The following is a 16,820-nucleotide window of genomic DNA, read 5'->3' on the forward strand; positions in this document are numbered from 1 at the left end:
GTAGTCATGAAATTAAAAGACGCTTGCTCCTTGGGAGGAAAGCTATGGCCAACCTAGACAGCATAGTAAGAAGCAGAGATATCACCTTGCCGACAAAGGTCCATCTAATCAAAGCTATGGTTTTCCCAGTAGTAACGTATGGCTGTGAGAGCTGGACTATAAGGAAGGCTGAGCGCTGAAGAACTGATGCTTTCAAACTGCGTTTGAAAGCTCGGATGCTCGGATTCTTTAGAATTCCAGTGAGGCCGGATTCTTTCTTTAGAATCCGGCCCCCCGGATTTGTGGCGGAATGGTTTCCTGCCCCCCCCCGCGAAATCCCCCCGCAATGGAACTTACCTGGGGCGGATGCAGCAGTGGCGGCAGCTCCGGCAGCAGCGGCTGGTCTCCCGGCCGGCTGCGGCCAGGCTGCTGCAGCTGCCATTTGTGTCCTTGCAGCCGTGATAGGCTGCGTAAGTATTTACGAAGCCTATCATGGCAAAGAGCAGGGACGCAAATGGCAGCCGCTACGCCATTTGCGCCCCTGCTCTTTGCCGTGATAGGCTACGTAAGTATTTAGATAGCCTATCATGGTAAAGGCAGCCACGCAAGTGGCGGCTGCATCTGCCATGATAGGCTCTGTAAATACTTATGCAGCATATCACAGCTGCTTGCAAGGTTGCAAATGGCGTCCGTTTGTGGCTGGAGCTCCGGCTGCGGATGGCCCTGGCCGGCGGCTCCACAGAGCCGCTGTGAAGCGAAGCCAAGCTGGCCAGGGAGGATTCCGGGGGGAGGGATGGAGTGCCTCCCCCCCCCACCGATGCCCCTGCACGGAGCCAGGTAAGGGACTCGTACATCCCTAGACCTTTAGCTTGTTATCTTGACTACTCCTGCTGCTGCCTGATCCTTGTTGCCTATCTGCCTGCGTTCTGACCTCTGCCTGGATATTGACCACTCCTGACTTAACTTAAATGTCGTTGGACTGAAACCTGTGTGCTTGACTATTTGCTTGCCAACTTGACTACCCTATTGCTTGCAAACAGCCAAGACCTGATCTAGAGCAGGACAGTTTGTTCCAACCTCTCTGCATAATGGATGCCAGGCTGCAAGGAAACCAGGTTCACAGGGACCAGATAAATCAGCTTGCTGCCAACGTAACAGTTTGCAGGCCCAGCTGGACCAACTGAGGGCCTTGCAGCAGCCACCACTTATGCCTCACAGATGAAAATGCCCTGTAGCTTCCCCAGCAAAGTTTGATGGCTTGCCTAAAAAGTTCCCAATCTTCCTGGCGCAGTGTGTACTGTATATTGAACTGTTTCCTGAAGACTTTCCGGATGACAAGACCTGGGTGGAGTTCCTGATCAGTCTACTTATGGGGTCTGTTGCCAAATGGGCCACCCCGTACCTGTTACAACCAAGTTTGCTCCTCTCTGATTTCAAAGGCTTTGTAACAGAGATGCGCCAGGTCTATTAAGACCCCCAGCCAGGCTGAAACTGCTAACAGTAAGAACAGGTAACTTCACCAAGGGGGAAAATCAGTTGCAGAGTATGCAAATGAGTTACACCTGGTGTCCCAAGCCTTGGAGTGGAATGAAGTGGCCCTAATGGACCAATTCCAGGAAGGGCTGTCGGATGACAGCCTCGATGAACTGGTGCACAGAGAGAGGCCATCAACTCTCCAAGCTTTGATGCATTTATGTCTGCAGATAGATGGGCAGCTATCTGACCTGCTCCAAGAACCCAGGCCATGTAGGGGTGACCAGCCAAAGTTGACCCCTGAAGAGAAGGGCCAGGGAAGGCAAGGTGGTCTCTGTTTGTACTGTGGGACTGCTGGCCATTTTGCAATCACATGCCCTGCCAAATGGTCCTGACCAGCAAACCTGAGAGACACAGCAGCAGCCCAATGGTTCAATGTTACAACCGCAGTCCCCCACTCTCAGCACTTACCACAAAAACAGTGATTCTTCAGGGGCCAAGACTGGCCAATATTCATAGTTCTGCCATGGTGGACTCAGGAGCCTCTAGCAACTTAATGGACACTGCATTTGCTATTGCACACCAGATCCCAACCCAGCCCATAGACCATCCACTGGTAGAAGAGATAATTGATGGCAGGCCCTTGACATCAGGGCCTGTAACCCATGAGACAGTGCCCCTGACTCTTGACACCCAGGGACATAAGGAAGAATTCCAGTTCTATCTGGCAAATGCGCCCCATTTCCCTCTGGTACTAGGAATGAGCTGGTTATCCTGACATGACCCACACATTTCCTGGCCCCAGGGTAACCTGAAGTTTCCTTTACCATATTGTCAGGAACATTGTCTATGTGAGTGAGATCCATTACCAAAGAGGGGCTACTGACTGATCTCAAGGGTCTCCCAGCCAAGTACCAGGAATACAATGATGTTTTTGAGAAGAAGGAAGCAGACTAGCTTCCCACCCACTGGCCCTATGATCGTTCTATCGACCTCATGCCTGGAGCTCAGATTCCTGTTGGGTGGATTTATTCCATGTCAGAACCAGAGCTTGCTGCGTTGTGGGAGTTCCTTGACAAAAAATTGAAGAGGGGGTTTATTCGACCCTCCACTTCTGCTGCGGCAGCCCCCATTCTTCTCATGAAAAAGAAGAGTGGAGAACTCAGAATCTGCAATGATTACCGAGCACTGAATAAGGTTACACTCTGCAACCGGTACCCTCTTCGACTAATACCAGAACTTTTGGAATGTCTTCGAGGAACAGTTGTCTACACCAAACAAGATCGCGGGGGGGGGGGGGCGATAACCTAGTTCAAATCCATGCTGGGGATGAATGGAAAATTGCATTTCACACCTGGTACAGCCACTATGAATATACTGTAATGCTGTTCGATTTGTGCAACGCACCAGTCGTCTTCCAACATTTCATGAACAATATTTTTTTGTGATATTGTAGACCACTTTGTCATAATTTATTCAGATGATATTCTGGTTTTTTCCCAAACATCCACAGGACCATGTTCATCACGTCTGGCCTCAGCGACTCAGGGAACATCATCTGTACACCAAACTGGAAAAGTGTGCTTTGGGGCTTTCCTCAGTGGATTTTTTGGGACACTACATATCCTCAGCTGAGATTCAGATGGATCTGGCCAAGGTGGATCTGGCCAAGTTTTGTTGTCAGGGGTGTTTCTGAGTGTAGGATAGCACTTCAGATTCTGAAGGAGAACCATCAGACATGGGGGAGTTGTTTTCCCAGGATAGTCCAGATATGAGTAGGCCTGCTTCTCAGGTTACAAACATACAGATGGCTGAGCTTGAGGGTCCCTCCTCACTACCACCCTCGCTGTGAGAGGCAGTGAACAGGAGGTTGATCTAATCAGGGATGGTGGAGAATTTCTCCACGAATCTTCGGGAGGCCGAGCGCCGAGGCATTCGGCCCCCCGAAAGTGTTGGGGAAATTCTCCGCTGGCCCCCCGCCCCCCCGGGATGGGACTGACCGTGGCCGAATGTCCCTCTTGGCAGCGGGTCCCGGCGGCGGTTTGGCAGCAGTTCGGCGGGGGCGGCGGCCGGTCTCCCGACCGGCTGCCACCACCGCCATTACAAAATAAAAAAGTAAAAACAAAAACACACACCCGTGATAGGTTACGTGACGATTTACGTAGCCTATCATGGCTGACTTTGGAAATCTAGCCGTGATAGGCTACGTTAATCGTTACGTAGCCTATTACGGGGTTTTGTTTTGTTTTTTTCACTTTTTCTTTCGCGGCCGGGGAGACGGGGCGCTTCTCCCCAGCCTGAATTTTGGCCGGGCGAGGCGGGGCGCCTCCCCCCCCGGCCTGAATTTCAGCCGGGCGAGGCGGGGCGCCTCCCCCCCTGGCCTGAATTTCAGCTGGGCGGGGCGGGGCGCCTTCCCCCCTCGCCTGAACTTCGGGGGGAGAAACGAAGCGCCTCCCCCCCCACCGCGAAGCAAGCTGCAGGACAAGGTAAGTCCCTTTCGTACATCCCTAGATCTAATAGATGCCAGGTACAGAGCAAAGACAGAGAAGGCAGGGGCGGAACTTAGATGGTCTACTCAATTGGCCTTGCGTGAGAAGCTGCACTTAGAGGCCTCATGACAAGACAGGGACCTCCTTCCCTTAAATTAGGCTAGTGAGACTGCCTCCCTCTTCAAACACCAGGCAACTCTCATAAATTCCATTTGGATCTCCTGAAGGCATTCCTTGTTTCTCTGAGAATTTGCATCTGTATGACCCTGTGAAGTAATGGATTAAAAGCTGTAGACTGAAGCCTCTTGTCTGTGTATGTTTGGGCAGTGAAGTGAAGTGGGGGCTAAGGGAATCTTGACATTTGTCTTGGCAGGCCCCTAAGGGGGTTAAAGACGTCCAGTGCCTCATGCGTTTTGCTAACTATTACCACTGGTTTATACCTGACTTTGCAAAGATCACAGCACCCCTCTCGAACCTGCTTCGGTCACAGGTGCCGTTTCAGTGGGATACAGCCCCACAGCAGTTATTCCAGCAACTGAAGGAGGCCTTACTTCTGAACTGATCCTGCAGCATCCAGATCCTCAGACCCCTTTTGTGGTGGAGACTGATGCCTCCAATATAGCTCTTGGAGCCGTGCTACTTCAACCTTCCAAGCCTGACTAAATACTGCTCCCTTGTGATTATTCTTGTAAGCTCACTCCTGCTGAACAGATTTATACCATCTGGGACAAAAAGTTACTGGCTATTAAAGTTAGGGATGGGGGAGAATTCCGCCATGCACGGACTCCAATGAGGCTGGATTCTAAAGAATCTGGCTCCCCGGAGTCCGTGACAGAATGGAAGACTTACCCTTGCCTCCAGGAGGAATCCTCTTCAGCCAGATCCTCTGGCTCCGGATTGCCAGCGATATGGCCACCATGCCATATCACTGGTTGAAGGGAAGTGACTGTGGACACAAATGGCATCCAGGACACCATTTGCGGCCGTAAAGGCCTTAGTTTAAGGTAAATGCAGCCATTTACGGCTGCATTTACCTTAAACTAAGGCCGTTACAGCTGCAAATGGCGTCCTGGACGCCATTTGCATCCATAGTCAGTTCCCTCCCTTCAACCAGCGATATGGCATAGCGGCTGTATTGCTGGCACTTTGGAGCCAGCTGGCAGCTCCACGGAATCGTCATGGAGCGGAGCTGGCTGAAGAGGATTCTAGCGGGGAGGAACAGATCGCCTCCCCCACCCGTGGACCCCCCCCAGAACAGCAGGTAAGCATTCCGACCATCCCTAATTAAAGTTGCATTTGAAACCTTGGGACATCTCTTGGAAGGTGCAGAACAACCAGTTCAGGTGTGCACAGACCACCGGAACCTTGAACAAACAGCTCGCAAATTAAATGAGCATCAGATTCGGTGGTGTCTTTTCTTTTCTCACTTTAATTTCTTGGGATGTCAGAGAATTTCGCCATGAATCTCGGGGAAGCCGAATGCCAGCGCATTCGGCCCCCTGAAATCGGTGGTGGAACGGTCTGCCCCCCGCCCCCCCCTGGACGGGACTTACCTTGGGCGAATCTTCCTGGCGGCGGCGGCAGCTGCGGTCTTCCGACCAGCTGCTGCTGCCGCCATTTCCAGTTAAAACAAAAACAAAAAAACGTGATAGGCTATGTAAAGATTTACGTAGCTTATCAAGGCTAGATTTTTAAAAAACACCGTGATAGGCTACGTAAATGTTTACGTAGCCTATCACGGCTGATTTAAAAGAAAAAAACCCCGCGCGTACGCACATGGCGGCGCCCATGGGCGCCACCATTTGCGTTCCTTATTTTGGCATGTCTTAGTCTATGTAAACATTTACATAGACTAAGATGGCGAAAATAAGGGGAACACAAATAGCGTAGACGCTACGCTATTTGCGTTCCCCTTATTTTCGCCGTCTTAGTCTACATAAATGTTTACATAGACTAAGATGTGCCAAAATAAGGAATGCAAATGGCAGTGCCCATGGGCGCCGCCATTTGCGTACGCGCATTTTTTTCCCCTTTTAAATCAGCCGTGATAGGCTACGTAAACATTTACATAGCCTATCACGGCTGACTGCAGGGATGCAAATGGCAGCGGCTATGGCCGCCACCATTTGCGGAGCTGGCCGGCCAGGATTTCGGGGGGGAGGGACGGAGCGCCTCCCCCCCCCGGCCAGAATTTTGGGGGGGAGGGACGGAGCGCCTCCCCCCCGGCCAGAATTTCAGGGAGAGGGACGGAGTGCCTCCCCCCCCCACCACGAATGTCACCACGAAAAGGTAAGTGACTTTCATACATCCCTATTAATTTCACTGTCACTTACATTGCCAAGACTCAAAATCGGCAAGCAGATGCTCTGTCCCAGAAGCCTGAATACTCACTGGTTCAGGCCAAAACCCCAGTATCTACCATTGTATGCCCTGAAAACCTCTTGGCTATGCAGATCACACTATCCATGGGTGACCGGATCCGTGACCAACAGCAGCAGGATTCTTATGCTCAGGCCTGCCTCCTGGACTGTCAGAACACCCAAGCTTCTCCTTCTCAGTCCAAAATGGATTGTTATACCATCGGGGATGTCTTTATGTTCCACCCAGGCCCCTCCATGCAAAAGTACTTCAACTCTGCCATGACATCCAGCCGGCGGGATATTTTGGCCTATACAAAACACTCCACTTGGTTACTAGGGAATTTTGGTGGCCAAAAGTATGTGCGGATACAGAACGTTACGTTTCAGCATGTGACATGTGCTGCTGAGCCAAGAACCAACCTGGAAAGCCAGCAGGTCTTTTGCTCCCACTTCAAACCCCTTCTGGCTCATGGAAGGTGGTATCTATGGACTTTGTTACAGAATTGCCAGTTTCAGGTAGCTACAACACCATCCTGGTGGTAGTACACCTGTTTTCCAAAATGGCCCACTTCACTGCCTGCTCTGGGATCCCCTCGGCCAAAGAGACAGCTCAGTTGTTCATTCAAAATTTGCCTTTGAAAACGGTCTGGAAACTTCAGCTGGTCCAAAATAGGGCAGCAAGATTGTTAACAGGGACTGGCCTGCGAGCTCATATTACGCCAGTACTTTTCCAGCTGCACTGGCTGCCAGTCCATTTCCGGGCCCGATTCAAAGTGCTGGTGTTAACATTCAAAGCCCTTAACGGCTTGGGGCCAGGTTACCTGAAGGATCGCCTCCTTCCATATGTGCCTGCCCGGACCTTAAGATCATCATCAGCGGCCCTTCTCCGTGAGCCCCTGCCAAAGGAAGTGAGGTGGGTGGAGGAGGGCTTTTTCTGCTGTGGCACCCCGGCTCTGGAATGAGCTCCCTAGTGAGGTTCGCCTGGCGCCTACATTGTATTCCTTTCAGCGCCAGGTGAAGACCTTTTTATTTTCCCAGGCATTTTAGCATTTTAGCTTTCTAAACTTTTATCTTTGCTGTTTTAAATCTGTATTTTAAACTCCTGCACTGCTGCTAGGTTTTATTGTGGAGAAGGGGAAGAAATGGAAGCAGTGACAGATTTTACTTTCTTGGGCTCCAAGATCACCGCAGACGGTGACTGTAGCCATGAAATTAAAAGACGCTTGCTCCTTGGGAGGAAAGCTATGGCAAACCTAGACAGCATAGTAAGAAGCAGAGACATCACCTTGCCAACAAAGGTCCGTCTAATCAAAGCTATGGTTTTCCCAGTAGTAATGTATGGCTGTGAGAGCTTGGCTATAAGGAAGGCTGAGCGCCGAAGAATTGATGCTTTCGAACTGTAGTGCTGGAGAAGACTCTTACGAGTCCCCTGGACTGCAAGGAGGTCAAATCAGTCAATCCTAGAGGAAATCAACCCTGAGTGCTCATTGGAAGGACAAATACTGAAGCTGAAGCTCCAATATTTTGGCCACCTAATGCGAAGAGAAAACTCTCTGGAAAAGACCCTGATGCTGGGAAAGACTGAAGGCAAAAGGAGAAGGGGACGACAGAGGATGAGATGGCTAGACAGCATCACCGATGCAATGAATATGAACTTGAGCACACTCCGGGAGAGAGCGCAGGACAGGAAGGCCTGGCGTGCTATGGTCCATGGGGTCACGAAGAGTCGGACACGACTGAACGACTGAACAACAACAACAACAACAATTGTTATATTGTGGTTTTAATGTTCTGTATATTTTAAATTGTTTTATTGTGTGTTGCTTGGATTTAATTTTTGTGAACCACCCAGAGAGCTTCGGCTATTGGGTGGTATAGAAATAAATAAATAAATAAATAAATAAAATATCTTCTGACTACATGGTCTGCCTGAACACATGGTCTCAGACCAGGGCACCCAGTTCACAGCTCATTTCTGGCAGTCCTTGTTCAAGTCCTTGGAAGTTCAGCTCCACCTCTCTTCAGCCCATCATCTCCATTCAGATGGGCAAACTGAGTACACCAACACTACACTGGAGCAATACCTTTGTTGCTATGTGAACTTCCAGCAGGACAATTGGGCAGAGCTCTTACCTTTAGCAGAATTTGCATATAATAACTCCCTACACTCTTCTACTCCCCAGACCCCTTTCTCTGCAAATTATGGCTATCACCCCCAGTTCTTTCCTTCAGTCTCTCCACCTTATTCTGTTCCAGCTGCAGACCATATGCTCCAGGAACTCCTGGCCTTGCATCAAGTCTTGCAGGAGCAACTGGATGAGGCCAAAGATGTGTGCAAATATTTTGCAGGCTGATGGAGACTGGGTGTGGCTGTCAACTCGGTACCTCTCCACCTGTCAGCCCATCTGCAATCTGGATGCCCGTTACATTGAACCCTTCCCTATTGCTGCTCAAATCAACCCCGTAGCCTTTGGCCTACAATTGCTCTCATCACTACATATTCACCCAGTTTTCCACTGCTCACTTCTGGGGGGAGGGGATTATGGGGAGGGGAGTGATGTCATGCCCTGACTGGAGGAATCCTCCTCAGAGGAGGAGTGAAAGGCCCCAGAAGCCCAAGGTAGCCCAGACCAGGGACTGCCACAAGTGCCACCAGACCCACAGAAGCCTGAACCCTCGGGGGGAAGTGGCTGCAGGGCCATCCTTGTCAGGAGAAAGGGACTCTGCCTCTGAGGCAGAGGCTGAGCCACCCTCTGATCCCCAGGAGTGCCGTTGCCTCAAGCGACAGGCTAGCAGGGCACCTGTCCAAAGAAGTACTCATGCCCAGAAAAGGTCTCCTCAGGAGAAAGGGACTCCTCAGGAGTAGGCTCTGGAAAGGGGGCCCTGACTGCTGTAGCTGAGCTCTGGGTGGGGTCTGGCTGGCTTTGGGAACAAAAGCCTTCACTGGAAACCCAGTCAGCGTTGGAATAACTTGGTCCTTCCAGCCTCTGCTGTGTAACTTGCCTCCTGAATTGTGCCCTGTGACTGATGCTCTGTTTCCTGACTTTATGGACTGCTCAACCACCCTGCTTCTGGACTGCCTAACATACCTGACTGACTTACTGTGGTTGACCTCTTGCTTGTTATCTTTACTCCTGCTGCTACCTGATCCTTGTTGCCTGCCTGCCTGCCTGCCTGCCATCTGACCTCTGCCTGGAGACTGACCACTCCTGCCTTAGCTTAAAGGTCCTTGGACTGAAACCTGTGTGCTTGATGATTTGCTTGCCAACTTAACTACTCTATTGCTTGCAAACAGCCAAGACTCAATCTAGAGCAGGACATACAAGCAATTTTTGGTGAACCGTGTCTTTGATTACTTCTGCAATGTATCTCCATCTTGTGCCACTCAACATAGAGAAATTTATAAATTGTCAATCTGTACTATAGGACCCCTGGAAGCAAATGGTTTTGGCAGGATGCTAGAACACCAGGTCCCCAGGTTAGCATCCCTCAGCCGTCTCACAGGAGAGGAGAGACAAATTACTGCTACATCTACTATTACTATCACCACTTCAAATTAACAGCTGGCAGCAGAAATTCTGATTATGAAAGTGGCATAAGTTTTCAGCCAACTGCATGCCAGCTGGGCAAAAGATTAATCTTATATGGGAGGAGAAGAGGAAATATGCAGAATCAACCATGCACACATCTTCTGTTGATCTGGACAGCTAGAAAGTTAAATTGCTGCCCTTCTCCTAAACTCATGGCTTAAAATGGAAGTGGAAATACCCTGCCTAAGGCCACTTGATGGTCTTCTACAGTCCGGGTTCTGGTCAATGGCCACCAATTAATCATCCATATTTAGTTGGAAATATATAACCTGGAAAGTGAAGTGATCTATATCTATCTACAATTCCTTTGTATATTACATTGGCAGCTGGACTCAGGTCCGATACTCTTGCAATTTGTGGACATATCCAAGAAAAATTGGTATGGGTATTGTTCTTGTTTTGCACCTTATTGCACTTATTGCACCTTTTTTTTCATACAAATTAATTATTGCTCAAATGTTTACCACCCCATCCCAAACAGAATAAGGGTAGAATCCTATGTGTTGCCCCCTGGGTAGTCGTAAACCCCTGAACTCAGAGGCTTATGAGTATCCTATGTAGAACAGGAGGCACCTGGCACCTCCCACGCTGCATTTAAGTTAGATGGGCGATTTTGCCTGTCTAGTGGAGATCTCAGGGAGGCGGCGGGAAGGAAGCTGGGGTGACAACAGGAAAAGGTGTAAGCCAGCTGCCCTGGTCTCTTCCCCTCCCCATTTCCAGGAATGCTCCCTTTCCCCCATCTCTGTGCTCCGTTTTCTGAGTGTGGACAGGTAGCCAGCATGGTTCTGTCTGTGCCGGCTACAAGGGGGAGGGGGCAGGGAGTGCAGTTTCCTGGCTATGAGGTCAGAGCCCTGTCTCTGACCTCGTATCCAGGAAGCCAAGGAATCCTATGTCCCGCAGGCACTGTCTAGGGGGCATAGGATTGCTCTCTAAATATACTTTTACAAGTATCTTATGTTTTGTGTGGAAGGTAATTCTCTCTCTCTCTTTCTGATGCTTTCAACTTACTATGGAAAAATACCATGTCACAAGTTTTTTATTTTGGTAAAGGTGAGAATAATTTTCACTGTTATACTGCAGTTGTACAACATTTGTGTTATTGTACTGAAGTTAACCCCTCTACTTCAATGTTTTATAAATATGCAGCATATTTTACTATACCTGAGTGGATCAGTTGAAAGGCTGCTTCTTGTTTCCAAGGTAGTCCTGAGATAGTTGCAAAAGAATAAAATTAAAAATATTAAACACAGCATTTGACAAGCTTGCAAAGAAAGCCCCATACCAATAATCTCACCAGTTATTTAATATTTATGGGGCATGGGTGGTTGTTTTTAACTGCTAGCTTTATATCAGAATAGAATAAATTATATTGAGCATGGATTTTAAATCTGCAAGTTAAAAAAAAAGCTGAATATCGTACAAAGAAAGCTTTTTATATGCCAAAGTAGTGTTTTAGAGAAAACAGTTTTAGTGTTGCTTTAAGTCTTTGAAACCTAAAGTCTAAATATTCATTATTTATTCCCGTTTCTAGCCTGCGTCATCGGACACCAACTGCAACTTTTAATGGTGTACACTAGGCAGTATACTGTTGTCATATTTTATATAGTCTGCTTGAGAGATTCAGAATGCCTTAATATGTGTTTTTATGATTTTAAACACATTTCTCTTTAGCTATTGTTCCCAATACTTTTAAAGATATACTGTTCCAGTAAAAAAAATATGCTAAGCATGACTTAACACATCAATCCAATAAAAAAACAATTAGAAAACACACAAAAAAGAAATCAGCCTAAAAATATTCCAGGATTTAAAGTTGACTACCCTTAAAATTACATCAATAAATATGCCTTAAAGTGGGGCCATTTCCAGAGGAGTACCCACATTAGTCTGTTGCAGTAAAAACAGTGAAGAGTCTTGTGGCACCTTAAAAACCAACACATTGATTTGGGTATAATGTTTTGTGGATACTGTCTACTTAAGGAGGGACCATATCTGTTGGCACAGACAGGTAGATCTCTGTAGGTCAACTATTCCAGAGCTAGCCATCTAATTTCTCCATAGGAGTTGCTTGGGGAGGGGTGGAGTCCAAATTGCTTGAGGAGGGTGGGCCTGGGATAAGCTGAATTACGGTCAGGCTTAGGATGCCCAAAGACGTGTGAGTTCTGCCAATATACATGCACAGAGGCACATAACTGCACTACAGTTCTGCCAAGCTTTTAATAGCTAATACCACTCTCTGTTTTTATATTTAATCCTCAGTTTAAAAATATGTTTTAGATATTTGTATTTTTATTGCACTTCAGCTTGAGCATGTTGAGTGCGGGGTGATCCAAAAATATTCTGAATAAATAAATGGAAGCTTTTTAAACACCCTGCTCTCACATAGGTGTTTGTATAAGTAATAAATTAAAATTCCTCCCCTCTCAAAGCTAGTAATTAAAAGCATTCCACTCTACTGAACTCCTTCATTCTTTCAAAATGAAACTACAAATATCAGTTGCTCTTTTCACAAGGAACAACCACTTCTAATTGAGCTACAAATGTTCCTAAACTTCATAGGACTGGATATCCAGTGATATCACTGCTAACCTTCTCACTTGATACAAGTTGTTTACTCCAGAAAAACCTGCATCTGCTTTAACTCATAGCACCTTAGCCTTCCCCTTCCATCCCTCCAAACTCCAAATGGGAATGGGATAGAAAAATACTGTGGGAAATAATATAATTCAAACTAGTTTACAGGCAAGTAAAATAACAAGAAATTAAAAACCAGATAAAACCTTTCCCCCTAAAGCTCCCCACACAGGGGGACATCAAAGGGCCTTTGAAGCGGCTGTCTGGCATGGCCTCTGGCTGATGGTTCCTTTGAGGGCTGAGATCCAGATGTGGACTCCAATGCACGTGCTCTCTCTGGCCTGGCATGCCACAGCACCTTTCTTCCTTCCCCAGAAGGAAACAGTTAAGTTCTTTGCCTGCAATGGTGGGGGAACAGAAGTCCACTGCAGCAGTAAACTGACATTCCTGGAGGGGCAGGAATATGAGATGAAAATGGGCCCCTCACTTGGAATCACTGTCAGTGAAAATATAAGCTCTTCCATGCTTTGGAACAGGAAACTTTGATATGTGCAAATGTAATTTTTCCCCCCAGGAGAAAATTAGATATCTGTATTGTTGTTCCTTCCTTAAAAGGAAATCAGGATTCATTTTCCATTGCTAATATTACAAAGCCATGGAATATGAAAAGCCTCTCTTACTATTCCTGGCATATCAGAGACACCCAAAATAACCACAGAGATTACAGACTTGAATGAGTAACTCATACTTGACCTGGATGAACTGTATGCAAAATTTAAAAACAAAAATAATGCTGACATACAGTCTGGCCACATGTGCAGTCTTTACTAGCATTAGTAATATCAATCCTGTAACTGTTCTATGTGCAATAATCCCTATGGACTTCAAAAGAGGCTCTAAACAGAGAGAAAGACAACAGATAGGAGCACAATGTGAATTAACTGATCATATAAAAGAAAAAAAATGTGAACTGGGATCATTGTGATTTACACACACACAGACCAATTGTCCCTTTCATCTTTAATATGCCCAACATGAAGAACAATGGTTGCATAGAATAAGGAAATAGGCATTTTTCTTCTAAGAGAGTTTCATTAAATGCAAGGCTCTCCAGGGGAAAAGGCATGAAGAGATACAAAAGAAAAAAATTGCTCACAGGGAAAGCCTTGATAGTTTATTTCTCAGCTTTCCTCAAAGGGCCAGTAGACTAAGGTGACTGATTTACCTTTCTTGTAGTAATGCTCCAGGTTTGTCCTACTTGAATAGGAAGTCTGTGGTTCAGATTATGATGCAAACTATATTCTTATATTTTGCTCATTTTCAGACTTTAATAACATGCTGAAGAACTTTTTTTTTAAAAAAATGAACACAATGAAATACCCATAATCCCATGTTCTCATATGAAAACATATCTACATTTCAGATGCTAAACATTTAAGGTGACACCCAATTTCATGTGCGTGGACTTCTGCTTGCCATATGGGATGTCCCCCAACTCCTCCCCTCCGCAACCCTCAATCTGCTCTGGAGGGCCACCCAAAACACCATAGCAGATTTTGGGGGTGTGGGAGGAGCTGCAGGGTGAGGGGTAATCTGTTCTGCTGATAGTGTCAATTCTGCTGGTGGAAGTCTTTTCACAGTATCTTTTTCCAGTGCTTTGCTATTTACCTTGTGCAACGTAGCTTGATGAATAAAGCTTCATCAGGCTTTAGAAACTATTTAAAAACTTATATTTGAGGGTGGATTTATACATCATAAAAGTGTTATGGTGGACAATAGGAAATGGAATCAATAGAGCAACGCTTCACATGTGAGTTGCTTCCTGTGTGGTTCAGCCAATTTCAATCAAGTAAATACAACTCCCCTCCTCAAAAAAAAGTTGCACTTGCATGGTGGAAATTACCACACCAATACAGACAGCTGCTTTACAAGACAGCTGCTTCACACGAATCTTTGTGCGGTAATTCTATCTGCGAGTGGACAGCCTATTAGAATGCATAAACTGGGCCTTCTCTATGTTCAATGATAGGCACAGTTTTTAGAAAGAGTTAAAATGTAATATTAACAAATTAAAAATAACCGCGTTATTTCACAGATACGATTTACACCAACCTACACAATTTCTACACAATTTCAAACTGGAGAAGGAAATGGCAACCCACTCCAGTATTCCTGCCAAGAAAACCCCATGGAACGTATCACAAGGCTAAAAGAGATGACGCCGGAAGATGAGCCCCTCAGGTCGGAAGGTGTCCAATATACTACTGGGGAAGAGCAGAGGGAATTTCCAAGTAGCGCCAGAAAGAGTGAAGCGGCTGGGCCAAAGCCGAAAGGACACTCAGCTGTGGATGTGTCTGGTGGTGAAAAGAAAATCCAATGCTGTAAAGAACAATATTGTTTAGGAACCTGGAATGTCAGATCAATGAATCAAGGTAAGCTGGAGGTGGTCAAACATGAGATGGCAAGATTGAACATCGACATCTTGGGAATCAGCGAACTAAAATGGACAGGCATGGGCGAATTTAATTCAGGTGACCATCATATCTACTATTGTGGGCAAGAATCCCTTAGAAGAAATGGAGTAGCACTCATAGTCAACAAAAGGGTGGGAAAAGCAGTACTGGGGTACAATCTTAAAAACGATAGAATGATCTCAGTACAAATCCAAGGCAAACCATTCAACATCACAGTAATTCAAGTCTATGCCCCAACCACTGATGCCGAAGAAGCTGAGGTTGATCGGTTCTATGAAGACCTACAACACCTTCTAGAACTAACACCAAAAAAAGATGTCCTCTTCATCATAGGGGATTGGAATGCTAAAGTAGGAAGTCAAGAAATCACTGGGATAACATGCAAGCATGGCCTGGGTGTACAAAATGAAGCAGGACAAAAGCTAATAGAGTTTTGCCAAGAGAACATGCTGATCATAGCAAGCACTCTTTTCCAACAGCACAAGAGACGACTCTACACATGGACATCACCAGATGATCAATATCGAAATCAGATTGATTATGTCCTTTGCAGCCAAAGATGGAGAAGCTCTATACAGTCAGTAAAAACAAGACCTGGAGCTGACTGTGGCTCAGATCATGAGCTGCTTCTTGCAAAATTTTGGCTTAAATTGAAGAACGTAGGGAAAACCACTAAACTATTCAGGTATGACCTAAATCATATCCCTCATGAATATACAGTGGAGGTGAGGAATAGATTTAAGGGATTAGACCTGATAGACAGAGTGCCTGAGGAACTATGGACGGAGGTCCGTAACATTGTTCAGGAGGCAGCAACTCAATCCATCCCAAAGAAAAAGAAATGCAAGAAAGCCAAGTGGCTGTCTGATGAGGCTTTACAAGTAGCTGAGGAAAGAAGGGAAGCGAAAAGCAAGGGAGAAAGGGGAAGATATATCCAACTGAATGCAGAGTTCCAGAGAATAGCAAGGAGAGACAAGAAGGCCTTCTTAAATGAACAATGCAAAGAAATTGAGGAAAACAATAGAATGGGAAAGACTAGAGATCTCTTCAAGAAAATCGGAGATCTCAAGGGAACGTTTTGTGCAAAGACGGGCATGATACAGGACAAAGAAGGCAGGGACCTAACAGAAGCAGATGAGATTAAGAAGAGGTGGCAAGAATACACAGAAGAACTATACAGGAAAGAGCTGAATGTCCCTGATAGCCATGATAGTGCGGTCACTCAACTTGAGCCGGACACCCCCAAGAGTGAAGTCAAGTGGGCCTTAGGAAGCATTACTAACAACAAAGCTAGCGGAGATGACAGTCTTCCAGCTGAGCTATTTAAAATCCTAAAAGATGATGCTATTAAAGTGCTGCATTCAATATGCCAACAAATTTGGAACACTCAACAATGGCCGCAAGACTGGAAAAGGTCAGTTTACATTCCAATTCCAAAGATGGGCAACGCCAAAGAGTGTTCAAACTACCGCACAATTGCGCTCATTTCACATGCCAGCAAGGTGATGCTCAAAATCCTACAAGCTAGGCTTCAGCAGTGAACCGAGAACTACCGGAAGTACAAGCTGGGTTTCGAAGAGGCAGAGGAACTAGAGATCAAATCGCCAACATTTGCTGCATCATGGAGAAAGCAAGAGAATTCCAGAAAAACGTCTCTTTCTGCTTCATTGACTACGCTAAAGCCTTTGATTGTTTGGATCACAACAAACTGTGGCAAATTCTTAAAGTGATGGGAGTACCAGACCACCTTACCTGTCTCCTGAGAAACCTGTACGAGGGTCAAGAAGCAACAGTAAGAACCAGACATGGAACAACCAAGTGGTTCCAAATTGGGAAAGGAGTACGACAAGGCTGCATATTGTCACCCTGCTTATTTAACTT

At 46.5% G+C, this 16,820-nt stretch overlaps 1 protein-coding gene across 2 annotated transcripts in view; it reads right to left on the minus strand.

Annotated features, from left to right (window-relative positions):
* IQSEC1 (IQ motif and Sec7 domain ArfGEF 1) overlaps window positions 1–16,820 on the minus strand; it is a 576,206-nt gene that overhangs the window by 233,444 nt on the left and 325,942 nt on the right. For both annotated transcript variants that reach the window (XM_084839949.1, XM_084839948.1), the window contains one exon: window positions 11,053–11,097. In XM_084839949.1, the coding sequence (XP_084696075.1) occupies window positions 11,053–11,097 (45 nt within the window). The remainder of the gene's footprint in view (window positions 1–11,052; window positions 11,098–16,820) is intronic.

This window comes from Heloderma suspectum, chromosome 2 (genome assembly GCF_057233095.1).
Source record: "Heloderma suspectum isolate Gila_16-S chromosome 2, 16-S_ref, whole genome shotgun sequence".
Taxonomy (NCBI): Eukaryota; Metazoa; Chordata; class Lepidosauria; order Squamata; family Helodermatidae; genus Heloderma; species Heloderma suspectum.